General features: G+C 41.2%; 1 protein-coding gene across 2 annotated transcripts in view; it reads right to left on the bottom strand.

Moving 5' to 3' along the window:
- LRRC28 (leucine rich repeat containing 28) overlaps window positions 1–12,041 on the bottom strand; it is a 95,241-nt gene extending 83,200 nt beyond the window's left edge. Inside the window, exons 1-2 of one of the 2 annotated variants that reach the window (XM_060755653.2) lie at window positions 11,969–12,041; window positions 5,201–5,425 (exon numbers count right to left, since the gene is read on the bottom strand). In XM_060755653.2, coding sequence (XP_060611636.2) covers window positions 5,201–5,368 — 168 coding nt within the window. In that variant the 5' untranslated portion in view covers window positions 5,369–5,425; window positions 11,969–12,041. Of the gene's footprint in view, window positions 1–5,200; window positions 5,426–6,515; window positions 6,650–11,968 lie in introns of those variants that run through there. The other variant, XM_067471301.1, reaches the window with a different exon arrangement.
- Window positions 12,042–12,335: the final 294 nt, after the last annotated feature.

The following is a 12,335-nucleotide window of genomic DNA, read 5'->3' on the forward strand; positions in this document are numbered from 1 at the left end:
TTTGCTAGTATAGCATGCCATTTGGTTGGATTTGCACCATCAAACTAATATGGCAACTGCTTTGGATTTCAAAGTCTGAATTCTAGATGCTCAGAATTGAAGGACAGCCAAGTTTAATTTCTGTGCTCCTCAAGCACAGAACATACCTCACAGTACATGGCTTCTTTCTGCCTAGTTCTTCATGTCGAGAAAAGGTCAAGAAAGAAGAAGCACCAAATTCAGTTTTAACAAATGACTACAGATGGTTGAAGGATTGATATTTGGCAAATAAAGCATCTACAGTCCTTTTTAGAACAGGCTATCTGGCCAACATTCTCTGCTGTTTCCAGCATATACTTCTTGGAGCACAGGGAGCGCTGTGCATAGCCAGAAGTGAGATCATGATTCTTCTGCTTGCTTTGTATGAGGCAGGCATGCTGCAGGAATCCCGAGCTTTGGTTTCCACCTACTGGGGACTTCATGCCAAGCACTCAAATTTCCCCCCTTAAAGTTTTTGTGCACTATTTGTGTCATCTGATGTCCTTGTTATTGGATTCAAAAATTTAAAAATACATTTGCAAATAGATACAAATGTACAAGTGGCAAAGACAAAACAAGCCTCAATTTAGTTAACTTTTTGAAACAACTGTTATCTCAATAGTAATGAAGGACACCTGACCTCCTTGTTATTGGATTCAACGACTTTTAAAATAATAACATTTGCAAATAGATACAAATGTACAAGTCCCAGAGAGAAAACAGGGATCGCCTGAGTTACTTTTGCAGCCACTGTAATCTCGATAGTAATAAAGGACACCTATGAGTTCTTCAACTCTACACCAATAGCAAATACTAGGATTGGGCGGTTTCGTTCATTAATTTCGTAATTCGTTATTAATTCGTATTTAAATTAGCTTACGATCCGATATTGAGCCATGCAGGAGTAATTAAAAATCGAAACAAATTTTCAATTTATTTCGTAATTGTTCCGTAATTGTTCCGTAATTGTTTCGTAATTGTTTCAAAATTGTTTCAAAATTATTTCGTAATTATTTCCGTATGTCTGGTGCAAGTTTTAGGGTTGTTGTTTGTTTTATCAGTGATAAAAAATAAATTATCATACCAACAGTCAACAACAGAGGGAGAGGGAAGCTTCAGAAGTTCCCCCTGTCCCATTTGGAGGGTTTTTTAGCATATTGCGCAATCGCGTCCGCCATTAACGAATCGATTCGTAATTGTTTCGTAATTTTACGAAATTTCGTATATTTCGAACTTTTTAAAAGAAAAATTTCGGAATTCTTTTAAAAAACGAAACGCAAAAACCCCCTAAAAACGAATCGAGTTTAGAAACAATTTTTTCCGTGGTTACCCAGCCTTAGTAAATACCCTCTGGAAACAGTTTCATAGTATGCCCTTTCTTTCATTTTACTGCAATATTCAGTAATGCCAACATGACAGATGATCTTGAAGAGCAACCCTTTCGTGTATTTATTTGGTTCCAGGATTTGCACATACTTAGGGAAGCAATAAATAGAGGTCTATTTATATGTGGGAGTCCAGGGCTGAAATGTATTGTGTGATGCAAGATTTACTTTACCAGCTCTATGCACAGAGCTGCAAAAGACAATGGTGTAAACATGAATATATATATACTAGCTGTGCCCTGCCACGCGTTGCTGTGGCCTATAGTAAAACTTATCAAAGTTGAGGTAGATATCTGGACTATTATGAAAGAGAGGTCCCTACCTATTCCTTCCCCCTTTTCCTCCCCCTTTCTCTCCTTTCTTCCTTCTCTACCTCTTTCTTTCTTTCCTTCTTTCACTACTTGGTTTCATCCTTCTCTCTTTCCTTCATTCCCTCCCCCTTTCTTCCTTTGCCTTTCTTCCCTCCCTGTTTGCTTCCTTCTTTCGCTTTTTATTTCCTTTTATTTCACCACCATCATAACAATAACAATTATGCAATGCATTGCCTCCGGGACCTGACACCTCTCCCATTCCCCCTAAAAGGGTCTCAGAGGAATAATAGCATCATAATAATCATAGAAATAACAACCTTTACCCGCCACGCATTGCTGTGACCAACCTTCACTCTTTCTCTCCTTCTTTCCCTCCTTCCTTCCTTCCCTCCCATCTTTCCTTCTCCTCTTCCTTCTCTATCTCCTTCCTTCCCCCTTTTTCTTTCTCTTCTGGCCTCTTTCCTTCCTTCTCTCTTTCCTTCTTTCCTTCCCTCCCTCTTTCTCTACATCTTCCCCCTTCCTTCACTCCCTCTTTCCTTCCTTCATTCCCTTTTTTCTTTCCTTCTCTCCTTCCTTCCTTCCCCCTTTTTCTTTCTCTTCTGGTCTCTTTTCTTCCTTCTCTCTTTCCTTCTTTCCTTCCCTCCCTCTTTCTCTACATCTTCCCCCTTCCTTCACTCCCTCTTTCCTTCTTTCATTCCCTTTTTTCTTTCCTTCTCTCCTTCCTTCCTTCCCCCTTTTTCTTTCCCTCCCTCTGTCTCTCATTTCTTCCTTCTCTACCTCTTTCCTTCCTTCCCCCTTTTTCTTTCTCTTCTGCTGTCTCTCTTTTCTTTCCTTCCATCTTTCCTTTTCTTTCCTTTTCTTCTTCCTTCTTTCTCTAACTTTCCTTCCTTCCCCCTTTTCTTTATCTCCCTTTCTCTTTCTTCCTTCTTTCCTTCCTTCCTGTCTTTCCTGGATTTTGACAGGGCGGGAAGGGGCGGGGTGGGGTTTGGAGGTGGCGTGAAGTAAAAGGAGGTAAGATTGGGGCAGGCGAGTGATGGAGCGTGAGGTTGTGTGTGTGTGTGCGGCAGCGGGGGGAGTGATGGAGCGTGGGGTTGCGTGTGTGTGTGCGGCAGCGGGGGGGGAGTGGGGTTGCATGTGTGTGTGTGGCGGTGGGGGAGTGATGGAGCGTGGGGTTGCGTGTGTGTGTGCGGCGGGAGGAGTGATGGAGCGTGGGGTTGTGTGTGTGCGTGCGGCGGGGTGTGTGTGCGGGAAGCGGCGCGGCGGGGCTTGGAGTGGGCATGGCTTCCGCAGAGGGAACTGTGTGCGCGTGCCAGGGAACTTGCGGCTGGGCACCAATGCGCATGCTCAGTTGTTTTGCCGTTTTGTGAGTGTGTTGTTGTGTTGTTTTTCATTTTGAGTAGATATGTTTGTACCTTATGGGTTGTGTTATGGGCATGGGAATTTTGGTTAAGTTTCGTTGGGGGGTTTGTGAGTTTTGTTGTTTTGCCGTTTTGTGAGTGTGTTGTTGTGTTGTTTTTCATTTTGAGTAGATATGTTTGTACCTTGTGGGTTGTGTTATGGGCATGGCAATTTTGGTTAAGTTTCGTTGGTTTTTTTTTAGTTTTGTTGTTTTGCCGTTTTGTGAGTGTGTTGTTGTGTTGTTTTTCATTTTGAGTAGATATGTTTGTACCTTGTGGGTTGTGTTATAGGCATGGCAATTTTGGTTAAGTTTCGTTGGGGTTTTTTGAGTTTTGTTGTTTTGCCGTTTTGTGAGTGTGTTGTTGTGTTGTTTTTCATTTTGAGTAGATATGTTTGTACCTTGTGGGTTGTGTTATGGGCATGGCAATTTTGGTACAGTTTCGTTGGGGGGGTTTTGAGTTTTGTTTCCTCGTTGGATGCCCCTAACAAATTTATATATATAGATTTGTGTGCACTTGATCCTTTGTCCCCTTTGAACAGGACATTTAGCAGGAGTTGTAAGCAGGAGGGCAGATAACATGTGAAAAAGATCTTGGAGTCCTCGTGGACAACAAGTAAAACATGAGCCAACAATGTCATGTAGCGGCAAAAAAAGCCAATGGGATTTTTGCCTGCATCAATAGGAGCCTAGTGTCTAGATCTAGGGAAGTAATGCTACCCCTCTATTCCGCCTTGGTTAGACTACACCTGGAATATTGTGTCCAATTATGGGCACCACAATTTAAGAGAGATATTGACAAGCTGGAATGTGTCCAGAGGAGGGCCCCTCGGCTATGGAATGCCTTGCCGGCAGACATCAGACAGGCACCTTCGTTGCTGGCGTTTCGGAAAAAGGTTAAGACCTGGCTTTATGAACAGGCGTTTGGTTGAACAGTGCAACCAACCAAAGGAAGACGGTAAATTGAACATAGGAATGGCACAAGGATTATGAGATCGGATCTGATTTCACTGAGGCGTTATGTTGTGTGTGTTGACTGTCCTGTTCTGTTTTGTTAACTGTTGTGGGTTGATGTTGTTGATCCTGTTTGTCGCACTTGTTGCGTTTTAATTGCACTAACACTGTTAATAATTTGTACCATGTAAACCGCATAGAGTCGCCTGTCTGGCTGAAATATGCGGTATAAAAATAAAGCAAATAAATAAATAAACTAAAATGATCAAGGGTCTGGAGAACAAGCCCTATGAAGTGTGGCTTAAAGAGCAGGGCATGTTTAGCCTGAAGAAGAGAAGGCTGAGAGGAGATATGATAGCCATGTATAAATATGTGAGAGGAAGTCATAGGGAGCAAGCTTGTTTTCCGCTTCCCTGGAGACTAGGACACGGAACAATAGCTTCAAACTACAAGAATGAAGATTCCACCTGAACATGAGGAAGAACTGCCTGACTGTGAGAGCCATTCAGCAGTGGAACTCTCTGCCCCAGAGTGTGGTGAAGGCTCCTTCTTTGGAAGCTTTCAAATGGAATCTGGATGGCCATCTGTCAGGAGTGCTTTGAATGCAATATTCCTGCTTCTTGGCAGGGAGTTGGACTGGATGGCCCACGAGGTCTCTTCCAACTCTATGATTCTATGCTATGCAGGGGATTTGTATGCCATTATGGTCAAGGTTAACAGTAAGAGCAGGCTGGGAAGTCATGAAGGGCTATGGAGAAACTGAGCTAAAGTACTATTTTATTTAAGTATAATCCTGTTTAAAATTAGGAAAATGCTACTAAAAGAGTCATAGAATCACAGAGTTTGAAAAGGCCTCATCAAAAGGCCAACAAGTCCAAGGAGACCTTCAGGTAAGGCATTCCAGGCAAAGAAAAAGAACGCTGCACAAGGCAACACATACTAAACACAAGCCAAATCCTCTATTGGCAGGTGTTAATAAAAGTGGACATAATTAGATCTTACCATAATAATATCCACACACACGTATACACCTGTTACAGTTTCCCACAAGGGTAAAAAGCATCAAACTCAAAGACCACATCCTCCACACAAGTCCGATAAATCGCATCTTACTAGTTACACAAAAAGAGTCATACCAAGGTGGTCAATGAATTTCTTTTCATATAGAGCCGTTCCAGGTACTGAAGGCCTTCATCTTTTAGAAGCTCTAAAGGAAAATGATGCAGGTTCCGGTAGTTCAAGAATAAGTTCTTGTGCCTTTCAAGCTTTGCCTCCGTTATTGTTTTACAAAGCTCTGATGCCATGGCAGGGATCGGCAGTCACCATATTAGGGCTCTAGATGTGAAGGAAGGCCTTCATTTCTAAAAAAAAAAACAGGGGAGTGATGATTAGGCAGTAATAACATGCTATTTTCAAGAAGCACCATTCTTCTAAAACATGCTTATTATGGATATTGCGGCTGGTGGGGACGAGGGACAGGGCCTTCTCGATGGTGGCCCCTCGACTTTGGAACTCCCTCCCATTAGAGATCAGAACTGCCCCCTCCCTCATGACGTTCAGGAAATTAACAAAGACCTGGTTGTGGAACGTGGCATTTGACAACTGATTTAATTATTTGCCCACATGAAAGGAGGATGATGAATGGGATTGTGATGGTGTTGGACGATTTGGCTCTTTTAACTGTGATGATAATGTTTTAATGTGTATGGTGCTGATATTTTAATCGTGTAATGAAGTGGCATTGCGTTGTTATTGTATATTTTTTGTATGTTAACACATGTTGTGAACCGGTCCGAATCCCTCTTTGAAGGTGAGAGGGTCGGTATATAAAACCTCGAAATAAATAAATAAATAAATATTGTAAATTATTTCCACACTCTGTTTGCTAAAACATTCTAAGTGGAAATTAAAATGAAATGACTACTCTTGAAACACCTCAAGGTCTGTCACATATAATATATTTTTGGTCCCTACATAATCCATAGGGAGAACCAGATAAGAAATTATTATTACTGTATATCTTTGATTCTAAGATGCCAACGATTATGCTGGTCAACACAAATTTTGATCCCTCAAATATTTCTGAGTACAGTTGGCACACTAACTACCAAAATGTCACTGGTTTTCCCCTATCAGCTCTAGTTTTTGAGATATACAGGCTGTAGATCATATACCAGTTACTATCCCATAAAGAATCACAACAACCATATCTAAGAAATTTCAGCTTATGTGGTCTGTCCAATGCAATTTTCTGAATCAGCACCCCAAATAAATCAAGGAATAAACCTAAAAATGAAGGTTCCAAGAAATAATAATTATAACAGACACACTCATTTCATCCCCACCAATCCAATAAAAAGATATATATATATATATATATATATATATATATATTCAAGATTCTAAATCACGTTCCATTTTTATATATGTTTATATGGCAAAAGGATGCACCTCAGAATCAAGGAAATACAGTATTGTTGTTCTTGTTATCTGACTGCATATGTTGCCTTTTAACATGTTATTCCCCGTCTCAGTTTACGATGGAGAGGCAGGTGAGCAATTTTCATCATTTCACTGTATGGATTGTATTTTAATATGCTGTTATTCCCCACCTTCATCTATGGGAAGAGGTGGGTAAGAAATAAACAATTATTAGAACTACATATATGCTGTCAGTCCCATCTCAATCAAAGGGAGATGCAGGTAAGAAATTATGATTATCATTTACTGATTTTCTATCATGTGTTCTAATACATCATTGCTCACTGCCCGATTCATGCAGAGATGCAGGTAAGAAGTAACAGCAACAATGTGCTGCTGTTCCTCATCAATTCATGGAGAGGTAGGTAAGAAATAATTATAAAATATAATAGTAATCCAAATGAACGTATTGTATTTGAATATGCTGTTGGTCTGCATCCATTCTTGGAAAGTAGTAGCTAAGAAATACATTTTAATGTGTTGTTGTTCTGCATCCAGTCTTGATGAGAAGCAGGTAAAAAACAGTAACATAAAAATAATCTCATCGTACATATTGTATTTTTCTATGTTGTTCCATACTTCAATTCATGGAGAAAGGCAAGTAAGAACTAAACTATTACTATTATCATGAATTGAATGACTATGTTGCATTTTAGTACATTGTTTTTTACCACCAAAATCCATGTAGAGAAGCATGTAAAAATAATGATATAATATTAATCTCATAGAATGTATTGCATTTTTATATATTATTGTTCTCCATTTTGATCCATGGGGAAGAAATAAACACTTATTATTAATCAATAGTATCTTTTTCTCTGTTTTAATAATATGTAAAAGAAAATCAATAAAGACTATTAATAATAAAAACAGTATAAATTTCATTTTAATATTAAAATTATTTTATTTTATTATTATTAACTGAGCATAGGTTGCATTTTAACATTAATTTTATACAATTATTATTATATACTGATTGCATATATTGTATTTTAATATTAAATTTATTATTATTAACTGATAACATACATTGTTTTTTAAAACTAAATTTTGTTATCCTTCTATTGTTAACTGACTGCAAACATTACATTCTAGTATTAATTTTATTATTACTTTAGTATTAACTGATAGCATGTTGTATTTTAACATCACATCATATTATTATTATTATTATCATCATCATCATGTGATAGAATATTTAAAGTTGCTATTTCCCACCTGTAGCCATAAGGAGACGCAAGTAATAAATAATAATAATAATAATAATAATAATAACAACAACAATAATATAATCTCATTATATGCATTGCATTTTTATTTCGTAAGTTGTTGTTATTGTTGTTGTTGTTATTTTCTGCTGCCCTGGAGACTAGGCAGCAATGGAGCAACGGCTTCAAACTATAGGAAAGGAGATTCCATTGTTCAGCAGTGGAACTCTCTGCCCTGGAGGGAGTGTGGTGGAGGCTCCTTCTTTGGAGGCTTTTAAGCACAGGCTGGATGGCCATCTGTCGGGGGTGCTTTGAATGTCATTTTCCTGCTTCTTGGCACAATGGGGTTGGACTGGATGGCCCAAGAGGTCTCTTCCAACTCTAGGATTTTATATCTTATCTGTTCTCCTTATAGCTAGATATTGGAAATAATAATAATAGTATCTTACAATATAAAAATGTAATGCATATAATGAGAGGATTATATTATTATTATTTACTACCTGCTTTTACTTATGGCTGGAGATGGGGAAAAACAACATTAATATATGCTATTGGATAATAATAATGATAATAATATAGCTGGCAATAGTATGATAGCTGGTACTCTATGCTACCCTGTTTGCGCAACGCAGGTCTGAATTAGGGTAACACGTGCGCGAGTGAGCACACCGAGTGAGAGACGCAGCTGCAGCGGAGTCATTGAAATGGAAGGAAGGATAAAAAGCAGGAGGAAAGACGACTAATGGAAGGAAGGATAAAAAGGACGGGGGAAATACTGTTACATTACCTTATCCTCTCTCCGAAGATCTAGGCGCTCTTACTGCCTATTACAGGGAAAACCAGCTGATCCCTAATCCATCTAAAACACAGACATGTGCTTTTCACCTTAAGAACAGACGAGCATCCCAAGCTCTGAGGATTGCCTGGGAAGGAATCCCACTGGAGCATTGCAGCGCACCCAAATACCTGGGAGTCACTCTGGACCGTGCTCTTACCTACAAGAAGCATTGCCTGAACATCAAACAAAAAGTGGGTGCTAGAAACAATATCATACGAAAGCTGACTGGCACAACCTGGGGATGACAACCAGACACAGTGAAGACATCTGTCCTTGTGCTATCCTATTCTGCTGTTGAGTATGCATGCCCAGTGAGGAACACATCTCACCACACTAAAACAGTAGATGTGTCTCTTAATGAGAAATGCCGCATTATCACGGAGTGTCTGCGCCCTACACTACTGGAGAAATTACACTGTTTAGCCGGTATCGCACCACCTGACATCCGCCAGGAAGTAACAGCCAATAGTTAAAGGACCAAGGCAGTGACATCTCCAGCCCATCCCCTGTTTGGGTATCAGTCAGCACGTCAACAACTTAAATCAAGAAATAGTTTTCTAAGATCTACAGAGACACTTGCTGGAACCCCTCAGCAAGCGAGAGTCCAAAAGTGGCAGGCTCAAACCCAGAACCTCAATCAATGGCTGATACCAATTGAGAGACTCCCCCCTGAGCACACAGAAGACTGGGTGACTTGGAAGGCGCTGAACAGACTGCGCTCTGGCACCACGAGATGAAGAGCCAACCTTAAGAAATGGGGCTACAAAGTGGAATCCACGACACGTGAGTGTGGAGAAGAGCAAACCACTGACCACCTGCCGCAATGCAACCTGAGCCCTGCCACATGCACAATGGAGGACCTTCTTATAGTAACACCAGAGGCACTCCAAGTGGCCAGATACTGCTCAAAGGACATTTAATCAACTACCAAGCTTGCAAATTTTTGTGTTTTGTTTGTTGGTTGGTTAAAAAATGCAGTACAGCTGTTTGGTCTGCTCCTGACACGATAAATAAATAACCTTATCCTGTCCCTGCTGAGTTAAAACCACTGCTATCCTGTCACAGCTGCGTCTCTCACTCGCTCTCTGTCTCGTGTTAGAATCATAGAAACATAGAGTTGGAAGAGACCTCATGGACCATCCAGTCTAATCCCTGCAAAGAAGCAGGAAAATTGCATTCAAAGCACACCCGAAAGATGGCCATCCAGCCTCTGTTTAAAAGCCACCAAAGAAGGAGCCTCCACCACACTCCAGGGCAGAGAGTTCCACTGCTGAACAGCTCTCACAGTCAGGAAGTTCTTCCTCATGTTCAGATGGTATCTCCTTTCTTGTAGTTTGAAGCCATTGTTCTGCGTCTTAGTCTCCAGGGAAGCAGAGAACAAGCTTGCTCCCTCCTCCCTGTGGCTTCCTCTCACATATTTATAGATGGCTATCATGTCTCCTCTCAGCCTTCTCTTCTTCAGGCTAAACATGCCCAGTTCCCTAAGCCGCTCCTCATAGGGCTTGTTCTCCAGACCCTTGATCATTTTAGTCGCCCTCCTCTGGACACATTCCAGCTTGTCAATATCTCTCTTCAATTGTGTTCCCTTCATTAATTCTGACCCGCGTTGCACAACTAGCGTAGGGTCCCAGCTATCATACTTTTGCCATATTGCTGTTAAGATAATATTAATTTTAAAATAATGATATTAAAATAATATATTTATATTACAACAATAATAATCTTAATCATTTTTATATGATAATTTTATTTATGTAGAACATTTATAACCCTCCCTTCTCACCCTGAAGGGTCCTCTGAGCCGTTTACAAGTTATATTTACAGACAATATATAATTAGCATAGCACAATATTAGTATTATATATTACTATATTGCAATATACCAGTATTTATTTGTCGTGTCAGAACAACCAGTCCATTATATTACATTTCTAACAGAACAAAGCAAACAAACAGACAAATACAAAACGTGCGAGTTTGGTAGTTGGTTAAATGTCCTTTGACCAGTATCTGGCCATTTGGGAATGCTTCTGGTGTTGCCGCAAGGAGGTCCTCCATTGTGCATTGTGCTCAGGTTGCATTGCAGCAGGTGGTCTGTGGTTTGCTCTTCTCCACACTCGCATGTCAAGGATTCCACTTTGTGGCCCCATTTCTGAAGGTTGGCTCTGCATCTCGTGGTGCCAGAGCGCAGTCTGTTCAGTGCCTTCCAAGTCGCCCAGTCTTCTGTGTGCCCAGGGGGAAGTCTCTCATTTAGTATCAGCCATTGGTTGAGGTTCTGGGTTTGAGCCTGCCACTTTTGGACTCTCGCTTGCTGGGGTGTTCCAGTGAGTGTCTCTGTAGATCTTAGAAAACTATTTCTTGATTTAAGTCGTTGACATGGTGGCTGATACCCAAACAAGGGATGAGCTGGAGATGTCACTGCCTTGGTCCTTTCACTATTGGCTGCAATACCGGCTAGACAGTGTAATTTCTCCAGTGGTGTAGGGCGCAGACACCCCGTGATGATGCAGTATAATGAAATAACACCCCGTGATGGTGCGGCATGTTTCATTAAGAACCACATCCACTGTTTTAGCGTGGTGAGATGTGTTCCACACTGGGCATGCATACTCAGCAGCAGAGTAGCATAGCGCAAGGGCAGATGTCTTCACTGCGTCTGGTTGTGATCCCCAGGTTGTGCCAGTCAGCTTTCGTATGATATTGTTTCTAGCACCCCCTTTTTGCTTGATATTCAGGCAGTGCTTCTTGTAGGTCAGAGCACGGTCCAGAGTGACTCCCAGGTATTTGGGTGTGCTGCAATGCTCCAGTGGGATTCCTTCCCAGGTGATCTTCAGAGCTCGGGATGCTTGTCTGTTCTTAAGGTGAAAGGCACACGTCTGTGTTTTAGATGGGTTGGGGATCAGCTGGTTTTCCCTGTAATAGGCAGTAAGAGCACCTAGAGCTTCGGAGAGCTTCTGTTCTACCATCTCAAAGCTCCCTGCTTGAGCACTAATGGCACGATCATCAGCATAGATGAAGCAGACCTCACCTCTGTGGATGCTTGCCATAGATGCAGGCGAAACGTCAGGAGAAATGCCTCTAGAACATGGCCATATAGCCCGAAAAACCCACAAGAACTGAGTGATTCCAGCCATGAAAGCCTTCGACAATACATAGATGAAGCTTTCTGTCCCTTCTGTCCCTTGAGGTGTTGGGTTTGAGCCTGCCACTTTTGGACTCTCGCTTGCTGAGGTGTTCCAGCGAGTGAATATACCAGTACACTCCAATATTATTAGTAATACATGTAATATAAAATATATAATTATTGCATTATACTTTATTACTAGTAATATTATATTTATTAGTAGTAGTATTACTACATTTATTATTATTACCTGCTTCCTCCGCGGAGGCCAACCTCCCTCTCAACCAGCTGAGGGAGAAAAGAGGCCGGACCGGAAACCGCCGCCAACATCAACATCCGGTGAACGGGACGCCCTGATTGGACGAGGCAGCCCCCGCAAGTTATCGCGAGGCTTCAGGCGCCTTTCAAACAAGCCGGAGACACTCTCATGTGAGTGGGCGGAGCTAAGAAAATGAGTGGGCGTGTCGATAGTAAAGAGGGCGTGGTTTATCCCGCCCCTCACCGCTGATTGGCTGCCTGCCACCCTATTCGGCTCCTGTTCTACATAAACAAGGAAGAACAGAAAGGAAGAGGAGGCGTGGCTTATTGATCCCGCCCCTCTCCGCTCATAGGTTGGT

This window comes from Anolis sagrei, chromosome 9 (genome assembly GCF_037176765.1).
Source record: "Anolis sagrei isolate rAnoSag1 chromosome 9, rAnoSag1.mat, whole genome shotgun sequence".
NCBI classification, from domain to species: Eukaryota; Metazoa; Chordata; class Lepidosauria; order Squamata; family Dactyloidae; genus Anolis; species Anolis sagrei.